The sequence below is a fragment of the Mobula birostris genome, chromosome 5 (genome assembly GCF_030028105.1).
Source record: "Mobula birostris isolate sMobBir1 chromosome 5, sMobBir1.hap1, whole genome shotgun sequence".
NCBI lineage: Eukaryota > Metazoa > Chordata > Chondrichthyes > Myliobatiformes > Myliobatidae > Mobula > Mobula birostris.
The window spans coordinates 185,128,350-185,141,514 of NC_092374.1; the positions used below are offsets into that span (position 1 = coordinate 185,128,350).

Here is a 13,165-nt window from a genome sequence, read left to right on the forward strand (position 1 = left end):
GATTTGCAGCTGAAGTGTTGCCTTACCTGGAGGCAACTCATTGGTGCCTTGGGTGGAGGTGAGGGAGGAGGCGAACATCAGTTCCCACTGCCCAACAATCAACTGCAAAACACTCAAAGAGGGACCATGATCTGCAGTCAACAAAATTTATTATTTACCTGACGGTTCCACATATCACAGGATATCTATCTCTCTCTCTCTCTCTCTCTCTCTCTCTCTCTCCCCCCACACTCCCCAACAAGGGACAGAGAAATGTCCACCATTTGACAGCGAAAGGGGAGACTAGCAGTCACTGTTACAATGTTACAATCTGCCACGACACTTTTTATTCTGAGATTTTCCGACTTGAGAATCAAGTTGCGGAGAATGGTGTGCTGGATGCAGAGGCTCATGGGTGGTGGGTGAAGGCAAGGAGAAATATTTCGCTGTTAAAGTGCCAGGATGACGGGGTGAGGGAAATGGAGGAGGTGTGGGTGAGGGCAGCATCGATTGTGGTAGAATGTAAACCCTGTTCCTTGAAGAAGTCAAACATCTCTGATGTCCTGGAAAGGAAAGCCTCGTCCTAGGAACAGATGTGGCAGAGACAAAGGAACTGAGAAAATGGAGTGGCATTTTTACAGGAGATAGCATGGGTTGAGCTGTAGTCAATACAGCTGTGGGAAAATATCAGGAGACAGATTACCCAGAGATGGAGACAGAATGATCGAGAAAGGAGAGGGAGTTGTCAGAAATGGACCAAGTGAATTTAAGGGCAGAGTAGAAATTGGAACCAAGTTCACAGTTCCCTTAAATGGAACTTAATCTTGAAAACTACAAGGTCATGCATACCGTAGTGTCGAAATAGAGCTTGGACATTTGCAATACATGGTAGAACTTTGAATCGAGAGACTGAGAATTCCAAGTTCACAGCAACACACACAAAATGCTGGAGGAACTCAGTAGGTCAGGCAGCACCGATGGAAATGAATAAATAGTTGAAATTTCAGGCCAAGAACCTTCATCAGGACTAGAAAGGAAAGGGGAAGAAGCCAGAATAAGGTGCTGGGGAAGAGGAAGGAGTACAAGCTGCAATGTGATATGTGAAGCCAGGTGAGTGGGGAGTGGGATCAAATAAAAGCTGGTAGGTGATAGGTGGAAAACACAAAGGGTTGGAGAAGAAATCTGATAGGAGAGGAGACTAGATCATGGGAAAAAGGGAAGGAGGAGGGCATCCAGGGGGAGTGATAGGCATGTGAGGAGAAGAGATGAGGTAAATGGGGCCAGAGGTGGGGAATAATAGAAGAGGGAAGGGTGAGGGGAAAAATTACTGGAAGTTGGAGAAATCAATGTTCATGCCATCAGGTGGGAGGCTACCTAGACAGAATATGAGGTGATTCTCCTCCAACCTGAGAATGGTCTCATGATTCCAGTAGAGGAGGCCATGGACCGACATGATAGAATGGGGATTGGAATTAAAATGGTTGGCCACCCGGGAATCCTGTTTCTTTTGCAGATGGAGGGAAGGGACTCAAAAAGATGGACTCTAATCTACATCACATCTAAACAATGTAGAATAGGCTGTATCAGGAGCACCGAATATAGTGAGCAACCGCAATAAATTTGCAGGTGAAGTGTTGCCTCAACTGGAGCTACTGTCTGGGGCCTTGAATGGAGTTGATGTAGGAGGTGAATAGGCAGGTGTAGCACTTGTCCACTTGCAGGGATATGCCAAGAAGCAGGTTAGTGGCAATGAATGAATGGACAAGGGAATCATGGAGGAAGCAATCCCTGTGGAAAGCAGAGCAGGAGTGGGAGATAAAGATGTTGTTTGGTGATAGGGTCCCATTAAAGATGGTGGAAGTTGTGGAGAATGATGTGCTGGGCAGAGGGTCATGGGTGATAGGTGAGGACAAGAAGAACTTTATCCTTGTTAAGGCACCAGGGTGATGGAGTGGGGTGGATGTTCAGGAATTGGAGGAGATGTGGGTGAGGGCAGGAAAGGAAACCCTGTTCCTTGAAGAAGTCAGACACCTCTGATGTTCTGGAAAGGAAAGCCTCATCTTGGAGACTGATGCAGTGGAGACAAAGGAACTGAGAAAAGGGAATGACATTTTTTACAGGAGACAGGGTAGGAGGAGGTATAGTCAAGATAGTCATGGGAGTCAGTGGGTTTATAAAAAATATCAGTAAACAGTTTATCCCCAGGGATGGAGATAGAGAGATTGAGAAAGGAGAGAGAGGTGTCAGAAATGGACCAAGTGAATTTAAGGGCAGGGTAGAAGTTGAAGGCAAATTTCCAAGTTCATTGTTCTCTTAAAGAGGGAACATTAGTTGATAGTGTTGAGAAGAACATACATGGCATGCTTGTCTTTATAATATGGACTATAGAATATGAGCATTGGGACATCAAGTAATGTCAGAAATAGAAAAATAGGTTGGATGAATTCATGGCTGAGGAGCTGGAGCAGGGGCAGAGGTTCAGGTTCTTGGGTCATTGGAATCTCCTCTGGGGATGGAGGCAACCTGTAGAAGAGGGACAGGTTACCTTTGAACCAGAGAGAGACCAATACCCTTGCAAGAAAGTTTGGGAGTGGGATGAGCTTCTAAGCAGGTCCAAGACATGGGGTAAACAAGTAACTTGTGAGAGCAAGTTTATGAATCAGGATAGCCAGGGAAAGGAAAAGAATACTCAGTTAAACTTTCAATGCATGAGGACTAACAGGTAAAGTGAGTAAACTCAGAGTATGGGTGACTCTGTGGACTGGGAAGTTACAGCCATAACAGAAACATGGCTGGGAGAAGGGCAGGATTGGCAACTCAATACTCCAGAGTATAGATGCTACAGCCATGACAGAGGTACAGGTAAATGAGGAGGGGATGTTGCCTTTTGATAAGGGAGAAGGTAGCATCAGTGATTGGTGATGACATCCTTGGAGGATCGTCCAGTGTATGTGTAGAACTTGGGGTAAAAGGGGAGTGTCACTCTAATTGGGTTGGATTATGGACCCTTCAATATTCAGCGAGAACACAAGGAGAGGTGTGTAGAGAGATTTCTGACAGTTGTATGAATGACAGGGTTGTATTAGTAGGAGATTTTAATTTTCACAGTATTGACTGGGTCAGTAAAAGTGTTGAGGGCCTGGGCAGGGTGGAATTTGTGAAATATATTCAGGAAAGGAGATGGTTATTAACTTCAAGAGAACTTGCACCCTCTTTTTTATTGGCAACACAGCAGTGGAAATTGTGAGAAGTTTCAAACTCTTGAGAGTGCACATCACACACAACCTCCCATGTCCCAGAACACATCCTACACAGTAAAGAAAGTGCAGTAACGTCTCACCCCTCTGAGGAGGCTGAAGTGAGCTGGACTTCTCACATCCATACTCCTGTTATTCCACAGGTGCACAGTAGAGGGCAGCCTAACAAGCTACATCACTGCTTGGTACGGAAACTGCACTGCAGCAAACAGGAAGGCTCCACAATGGGTCCAACTGCCCAACACATCACTGGCACCAGCCTACGTGCCATCAAGGACATAAAGTGTAGAGAGTAAGATGTCGGTAAAGGGCCAGCAACTTTATGAAGGATTCCACACACCCTGCTCATGGACTGTTCATCCCACTCCCATCGGGGAGAGGCTGTGTAGCATCCATACAAGCACCACCAGACTCAAAGTCAGTTACTTTCAACAAGCAGTGAGACCGATCAACACCTTCCCCCACTCACTCCACCACTGCTTTACTATTTCCCATCGCTGACATTATAGATAGATAGACATACTTTATTGGTCCCGAGAGAAATTGGGTTTCATTACAGTTGCACCAACCAAGAATAGAGTATAAATATAGCAATATAAAACCATAAATAATTAAATAATAATATGTAAACTATGCCAGATGGAAATAAGTCCAGGACCAGCCTATTGGCTCTGGGAGTCTGATCCTCCAAGGGAGGAGTTGTAAAGTTTGATAGCCACAGGCAGAAATGACTTCCTATGACGTTCAGTGTTGCATCTCAGTGGAATGAGCCCCTGGCTAGATGTACTCTTGAGCCCACCCAGTACATTATGTAGTGGATGGGAGACATTGTCCAAGATGGCATGCAACTTGGACAGCATCCTCTTTCCAGACACCACCGTCAGAGAGTCCAATTCCATCCCCACAATATCACTGGCCTTACAAATGAGTTTGTTGATTCTGTTGGTGTCTGCTACCCTCAGCCTGCTGCCCCAGCACACAACAGCAAACATGATACAGCCCAGTGTCACTTTATGGACATACTTCTATGTATACTAGCTGTCTTATGTATTATATTTATTATTCTTTATGTGTTCCTTTTATTTTGCATCTTTTGTGCTGCATCAGATCCAGAGTCACTCTCTCTCTGGTTATCCATCCCATAGGATGATGATGGTTCCTTTCAGTCAGTTAGTGGGGTTTGATATGTGCATCCTGGAGTGGCTGTACAGGCCGATCCTTGACAGGCACTGCTTGCCACACACTTGGCAGGTGAAATCTGGAGGGGCAGCAGGGGCAGAAGCTCTGTTGTGGTGCTTCCTGTGCCTTTCCTCTGTTGCCTCATTGAGCTTGTTCTCAGCAGCGTCCACACCTTTTCTGATGGTGTCCCTCCACAGTGAACGATCTTGAGCCAGATCCTCCCATGTTGATGGGGCAATGTCAGCTTTCTTGAGGCTCCTGTGCAGAACATCCTTGTACCGTAGTCGCTGGCATCCTCGTTTTCGGGTACCACTGGACAGTTGGCCATACAAGATGTCCTTGGGCAGTCTTCCGTCAGGCATTCTGACAACATGTCCTGCCCAGCACAGTTGGGCTGACATCACCAAGGTTGAAACTGTTGGCATTCCGGCTCAAGAGAGGACCTCGGTATTGGAAACCTTGTCTCACCAGGTGACCTTCATCAGAGAATGTAGATGACGCTGCTACAGTTGGTCAAGCTGGCGTAAGTGTCTCTGATATGGGCACCATGTCTCACATCCGTATAACAAGGTTGATATGACAACAGCCCTGTATACATTGCACTTGGTGGCCAACTTGATGGTCTGTGACCAAACACGATCTTTCAGCTGACCAAAGGCAAAGCAGGCTTTTCTGGTTCTTGACTCAATCTCTACATCCAGAGAAGCTGAGGATGTTATTATGCTGCCCAGGTAGCAAAACTTGTTGACAGCATTGAGACGAGTGTCATCAATGAGGACAGTTGGTTCTTCGTAGCTTGAGCCAGGAGCCGGTTGGTATAAAACTTCCGTCTTTATCAGGCGGATTGTCTATCCGAAGCTTTTGGCTGCACTGGCAAAGGAACTGGTGATCTCCTGTAAGTCTTCGAGAGAGCGGGCAACCAGTGCACAGTCATCAACAAACTGTAGCTCATGCGCCAGAGTAACAATTATTTTGTTCTTCTTGCACTTGTGTACAGGAAATGACATTAAATAATCTTGAAACATGAATCTCTGGAAAGTTTCCTGAGTCAATATATAGAGGGACCGAGACAGGAGGGTGCAGTACTGGACCTCCTCTGGAGAATGAGGCAGGGAAAGTACCTGAGGTGCCAGTCAGGGGACACTTTGGCTGTGGTGACCATAATTCTTTTAGTTTTAAGATGGTGCTGGAAAAGGATATCATAGGTCCGCAGGTTAGATCCAAAACTGGAGCAGGGCTAACTTTGAGATAGGGATCTAACAGGTGTTGATTGGAAGAGGTTGTTTGAAGGGTAAGAAACAAATGCAACATGTGGGGGGGTGATTTTAAGTGTGTGACATCAAGTGGGTGAAGTGGAAACACAGTGAATTTAAGGAACCCTAATTTACAAGAGATACTGAGAGTCTGATCAAGAAAATATAAGAAGTGTACATTGCGTTTCAGAGGTTGAAAAAAAATGAGTCCCTTGATCTTTTTTTCCAAAGGTTAAGAGTACTCTAAAGATGGAAGTTCATTTATTTATTTATTGAGATTCAATGCAGAATAGGCCCTTCCGGCCCTTCGAGCCACACCGCCCAACAGTTCCCTGATTTAACCCTAGCCTAGTCACGAGACAATTTACAATGACCAATTAATCTACCAGCTGTATGTCTTTGGACTGTAGGAGGAAACCTACGCAGTCCCGGGGAGAATATACATAAGAATATAAGAAACAGGAGCAGGAGGAGGGCATCTGGCCCATCGAGCCTGCTCCACCATTCAATAAGATCATGGCTAATCTGGCCATTGGCTAATCTCCACCTACCTGCCTTTTCCCCATAATCTTTAATTTTCCTACTATTCAAAAATCTATCGAACCTTGTCTTAAATATATTTACTGAGGTAGCCTCCAGTGCTTCATTGGGCAGAGAATTCCACAGATTCACCACTCTCTGAGAAAAGCAGTTCCTCCTCATCTCTGTCCTAAATCTGCTGCCCTGAAATCTTGAGGCTATGTCCCCTAGTTCTAGTCTCGCCTACCAGTGGAAACAACTTTCCTGCTTCTATTTTATCTAACCCTTTCATAATTTTCTATGTTTCTATAAGATCTCCTCTCATTCTTCTGAATTCCAGTGTGTACAGTGCCGGGCGACTCAAACTCTCCTCATGGTCTAACACCCTCATCTCTGGAATCAACCTGGTGAACCTCCTGTGCACTGCGTCTAAAACCAATATACCTTTCTTCAAGTAAGGAGACCAGAACTGCACACTGTACTCCAGGTGCGGCCTCTCCAGTAACCTGTACAATTGCAGCATAACCTCTCTGTTCTTAAATTCAATCCCTCCAGCAATGAAGGCGGACATTCCATGTGCCTTCTTGATAGCCTGCTGCACCTGCAAACCAACCTTTGTGATTCACGCACAGGCACTTCCAGGTCCTTCTGCACAGCAGAATGCTGAAATTTTTTTACCATTTAAATAATAGACAATAGGTGCAGGAGCAGGCCATTCGGCCCTTCGAGCCAGCACCGCCATTCACTGTGATCATGGCTGATCATCCACAATCAGTATCCAGTTCCTGCCTAATCCCCATAACCTTTGATTCCGCTATCTTTAAGAGCTCTATCCATCTCTTTCTTGAAAGCATCCAGAGACTTGGCCTCCACAGCCTTCTGGGGCAGAGCAATCCATATATCCACCACTCTCTGGGTGAAAAAGTTTTTCCTCAACTCTGTTCTAAATGGCCTACCCCTTATTCTTAAACTGTGGTCTCTGGTTCTGGACTCACCCATCAGCGGGAACATGCTTCCTGCCTCCAGTGTGTCCAATCCCTTAATAATATATGTTTCAATAAGATCCCCTCTCAGCCTTCTAAATTCCAGAGTACACAAGCCCAGTCGTTCCAATCTTTCAACATATGACAGTCCCGCCATCCCGGGAATTAACCTTGTGAATCTACGCTGCACTCCCTCAATAGGAAGAATGTCCTTTCTCAAATTTGAAGACCAAAACTGCACACGGTACTCCAGATGTGGTCTCACTGGGGCCCTGTACAGCTGCAGAAGGACCTCTTTGCTCTTATACTTAATTCACCTTGTTATGAAGGCCAGCATGCCATTAGCTTTCTTCACTGCCTGCTGTACTTGCATGCTTGCTTTCATTGACTGATGTACAAGAACACCTAGATCTCGTTGTACTTCACTTTTTCCTAACTTGACTCCATTTAGATAATAACCTGCATTCCCATTCTTACCACCAAAGTGGATAACCTCACATTTATCCACATTAAACTGCATCTGCCATGCACCTGCCCACTCATCCAGCTTGTCCAAGTCACCCTGCATTCTCATAACATCCTCCTCACACTGCCACCCAGCTTTGTGTCATTGGCAAATTTGCTAATGTTACTTTTAATTCCCTCATCTAGATCATTAATATATATTGTAAACAGCTGCGGTCCCAGCACTGAACCCTGCGGTACCCCACTGGTCATCGCCTGCCATTCCGAAAGGGACCCATTAATCGCTACTCTTTGTTTTCTGTCAGCCAGCCAATTTTCAATCTATGTCAGTACTTTGCCCCCAATACCATGTGCCCTAATTTTGCCCACTAATCTCCTATGTGGGACTTTATCAAAGGCTTTCTGAAAGTCCAGGTACAGTACATCCACTGGCTTTCCCTTGTCCATTTTCACAGTTACATCCTCAAAAATTCCAGAAGATTAGTCAAGCACGATTTCCCCTTCGTGAATCCATGCTGACTCGGACCGATCCTGTTACTGCTATCCAGATGTGTCGTAATTTCATCTTTTATAATTGACTCCAGCATCTTTCCCACCACCAACGTCAGGTTAACTGGACTATAATTCTCTGTTTTCTCTCTTCCTCCCTTCTTGAACAGAGGGACAACGTTAGCCACCCTTTTCACATACCTAAGGAAGCTTTTACTATCCTCCTTTGTATTCTTGGCTAGTTTACCTTCGTACCTCATTTTTTCTTCGCGTATTGCCTTTTTAGTTACCTTCTGTTGCTCTTTAAAAGTTTCCCAGTCCTCCGGCTTCCCACTGGTCTTTGCTATGTTATACTTCTTCTCTTTTATTTTTATACTGTCCATTACTTCCCTTGTCAGCCACGGCCTCCTCTTACTCCCCTTAGGATATCCCTTCCTCTTTGGAATGAACTGATCCTGCACCTTCCGCTTTATTCCTAGAAACACTTGCCATTGCTGTTCCACTGTCATCCCTGCTAGGGTATTGTTCCATTGAACTTTGGCCAGCTCCTCCCTCATAGCACCATAGTTCCCTTTGTTCAACTGTAATACTGACACTTCCGAGTTTCCCTTCTCCCTCTCAAATTGTAGATTAAAACTTATCATATTATGGTCACTACCTCCTAATGGCTCCTTTACCTCGATAATCTGCTCTTCCATTTTTCCTTCCAAAGTGGATGACCTCACATTTAACAACATTATATTCCATCTGCCATACCCCTGCCCACTCAATTAACCTATCTATAGCTCTCTGCAGACTCTCTGTATCTTCTGCACAAACTCCTTACAGGAAACAGTGAAACTTGAATCAGAGTCACCCGAACTGTAAAGTGTTGTGCTAGCCTCTGCGCCACCCCAAAACAAGAGGGAAAAGACAGGGTGTGAGATGGATCTGGCAAGTAAGGTTAAGGAAAATTCCCGAGTTCAATAGAGATAGGGAAAAAGTTAGTGCCCTTAGATATTAGCAAGCTGCAGGAGGCAGTTGGTATTTTTAACCAATATTTCTCATTGGCATTTACTGAGGAGAATATCGTGATTGCTTAAGAGATAAGGGATAAAAGTGAACATGTTTTGGAGAAGATTCATATTGCCAAGGAAGAGGCAGCCTTGTAGAGCTTTAATGTAGATAAATCCTCGGGGTCTGTCCGAGTATATCCTCAGACCTTACAGGAAGCAAAAGAAGAAATTTTGGAGGCCCTTACAGAGGTGTTTGCTTGATTATTAGCCACCAGTGCAATTCCAAAAGGACTACGAGGTGGCTAATGCCATTCCATTGTTTAAAAAGAGTAGCAAGGCGAAGCTGGGGAATGATAGTCCTGTCAGCCTGACATCAATAATGGAGAAGACTTCTGAGGTTCAGGATCTCCCAGGATTTGGATGGACAGAGTCCAAATTAGGAGGGGTCAGCATGGTTTTGTGAGTGGCAAGTTGTATTTGACAAATATACAACTCTGTATACAGAGTTACAAATATGTTTGACGGAGTTCCATGAAGAGGTAACCAAAGATGTATATGAGAGTAGGGCAGTGGGTATTGTTTACTTTGTCCTTGGCAAAGCCTTCGAACTCCCGCACAGTAGGCACACCTGGAAGTTTATGTGCCAGGGAATTTGGGGAGAGCTTGCTGGGTGGATTCACAATTTGTTTGGAGGTGTTTAAAAGTCGTCTTGGAATGGAGACAGTGAGTAGTGGTGTGCTCTATGGGTCAGTGTTGGAACCCTCATTATTTGAGAATGACTTGGATGTGGATGCACAAGGCTTGGTCAACAGGTATGCAGATGATACAAAATGAGGAGGTGTTGATAGTGAAGAAGGTTATCGTAGATTACAGTCATCTCGATCAATTGGGGAAGTGGTCTGAGAAGTGGCAAATAGATTTCAATAGAGATAAGTATAACGTATTGGATACATTTTGGAAAGAGAAACCAGTGTGGGACTAGTACTGTGAATTGTCGGACACCAGGAGTGTAATGGAACAGAGAGATCTTGGAGTACAAGTACATAGTTCATCGAAAGTGGTGTCACAGGTAGACAGGTGAAAAGGGCATTTAGCGTTCAGTCAGGACATTGAGTAGAGGAGTTGGGACTTTGTGCTGCAGTTGTATAAGTCATTGGTAAGGCCACACTTGGAATACTGTGTACAGTTTTGTTCAGACTGTTATAGGAAAGATGTAATTAAACTAAAACGAGAGTGCAGAAAAAATTTATGAGTATATTGCCAAGACTATAGTTATAGGGAGAGATTGGCCAGGCTAAGCCTTTATGGAAATGAACATGGGAGAATGAGGCCTTATACAAATGTTTAAGATAATGAGAAACATAGATAAGGTGGATGGAATCAGCCTTCCCCAGGGAGGGGAGCTGAAAACTAGGGGGCAGAGATTCAGGGTAAGAGACAAAAGACTTAACAGGGATCTGAGGATCAATGTTTTCACACAGAGGTTGGTGAGTATATGGAATGAATTGTCAGAGGAAGTGGTTGTGGGAAGTACAATCTTTTCATGTAAGAAATACCTGGATTGGTATATTCAGGGACAGTGCTTGGAGGGATATGGGACAAATACAGTAAATTGGTACGAGCTCAGAGAACAATGTGGTCAGCATGGACTTGTTGGGCTGAAGGGCCTGTACCTGTGCTGTATTCTCTATGACTCTACATTGCAACTTTACAAAACACTGGATAGGCCACACTGGGAGTACTGTGTGTAGTTCTGGTCACAACACTATAGGAAGGATGTGGTCGCACTGGAGAGAGTGCAGAGGAGACTCACCAGGATGTTGCTGGATTGGAGGAGTTTGATGATGGGGAGAGATTGCATCGGCTGGGCTTGGTTTCCCTGGAGTGAAGACAGCTGAGGAGTGACCTTTATAAGTATACAAGGTTGTGAAAGGCATAGATGGGGCAGGGAGTGAAAATCATTTCCCATGGTATGACAGGGGTATCAAAAACAACTTTTGGGTTTAAGGTGAGAGGAAGGAGTTTTGAAGGAGATGTGTGGGATTAGTTTTTAAAACAGAGAGTGATTGACATCTGGAACACACTGACAGAAGAGGACATGTTATGTTTAATATTACAAGAAGGATTTAGAAAGGCATTTAAATAGACATGGTTTTGAAGGGTATGGACCTCATGTGGACAAATGGGATTGGTGTCGATGGGAAAATACACAGCATGATGAGATGGGCCAAATGGCCTGTTTCTGTGCTGTACAGATCTGTGATTCAGCTGTGAATAAATGGTCGGTTAAAATAGCAACAAATAATCTTCAACAATGTATATTATTCATTAGAACTTATAAGGGATTATTTCATTCATTACAGGCAGAAACGAAGGAACCAATGAGAACAACCGTGCTGAAAAGGAACAGGTACTTTGTTAATATAAATTCCTGCAGTTTTCTTGTGTTTAAATAGTTTGTAACTTCACTGTCATTTCTCCCTCTCTCAATTCACACATCTATAAACTCATTGGAATCTTCCTGCTGTATTTATAACGCCACTCTCTCTCATTTATTGGCACATGGGTTAGTGGGAATCATAACCTCTGTTACTGTTGATAATATCTGGTTAAATTTAATTTAATGGACAGTATCCCTTAGTGTTTCATTACATTCTTGTTTGGACACTATTATGGATATTTACCATTTCTCCCAGTCTGTGTCTGGTTCTGCAGGAAGTGGTTGTCTCTGTCTGACCCCTTTGTAACATCAGTTATGTCCAATTAGTCACCCCTGCCTCTCCCTCGTCCCACTCCCCTCCCCTGCCCTGTCCCACACCCCTCCCATCACTCTGCCCGTCACTCTGTCCCATCTTTATCTCAGTGAACAAAGTGAAGATTTGTCATCATGTATAACAAACTCATTCTGTCCATTTTAGGATCGTGGAGAAATGCAGGAATCACTAACTCTCAGCCCTGGTCATGAAGCTGAACCTGAAAATCATCCGGTCAGTTAGTAGGGACATGACAGCCTTCAGTTCCAGAGGTGACTGTGAGAGCAGGTTCTGTGTCCCTGCTGTAGACTGGAACCTGGAAAATCCTTCCCTCCAACAGTGGGACCATGGTGCTCTGTAGCTGTAACTTGTATTACCCTGAGTGAGAACAATACTGCACTCATTTCAGCTCTCAGCTTCCGGTGAGAAATTCAATCCTTGATAATCTGGCAAAATTCTCATTGGCACCAGAATCCCCTGTTGGTGTGGCTGCTGCGTGATTTGTTAACCGTTACAAATAAGTACCGCGAAATAACAGACAGCTTACCGCATATTGGTGTCAGGCACACGGTACAAAAACGCCCTCCCGTCCTTGGACAGCTCACATTCTAAAGCACCCGATATCTCCAACCGTAACCCAAACACGGCTTCTACAGAAAGACCATTACATTAGCAGTGAAACCTTTCCCAGGGTGTTACATTATTTATATGTATATATATTTACTGTAATTCATGTTTTTTTTCTGTTACTGCATTGTACTGCTGCCGCAAAGACAGCAGATTTCACAACAGGGGTTAAATCGGGGGTGGGTGTGTGGTGGGGGGAGGTGAGTTGCTGGCCTGAGTAGCTCAAAGAGCCAAGGGGCCTATTGCTGTATCTCAGTAAAGAAATAACAAGTAATGCTGAGGCTTCATAAGGTATTGGTCAGATTGCAATTGAACTACTGTGAGCAGTTTTGGGCCCCTTATCTAAGGAAGGATGAGCTGTTATTGGAAAGGTTCATGAGGAGCATCACGAGAATTGTTCCAGCAATGAAAGAATCCTGACGAAGGGTCTCGGCCCGAAACATCGACTGTACCTCTTCCTAGAGATGCTGCCTGGCCTGCTGCATTCACCAGCAAATTTGATGTGCGTTAGTCAATGTATGAGGAGTGTTTGATGGCTCAGGGCCTGTACTCATTGGAGTTTAGAAGAATAAGGGTGGGGGTCTCATTGAAACCTTCGAATTTTGAAAAGCCAAAATAGAATGGATGTGGCGAGGATGTTTCTTATAGCGGTGGAGTCTAGTAACG

General features: G+C 44.5%; 1 protein-coding gene across 1 annotated transcript in view; it reads left to right on the forward strand.

Moving 5' to 3' along the window:
• Positions 1 to 12,675, forward strand: part of LOC140198437 (uncharacterized) — a 36,882-nt gene extending 24,207 nt beyond the window's left edge. The window contains exons 6-7 of the mRNA XM_072259527.1: positions 11,483 to 11,529; positions 12,038 to 12,675. Of these exons, the coding sequence (XP_072115628.1) occupies positions 11,483 to 11,529; positions 12,038 to 12,115 (125 nt within the window). The 3' untranslated portion in view covers positions 12,116 to 12,675. The remainder of the gene's footprint in view (positions 1 to 11,482; positions 11,530 to 12,037) is intronic.
• Positions 12,676 to 13,165: the final 490 nt, after the last annotated feature.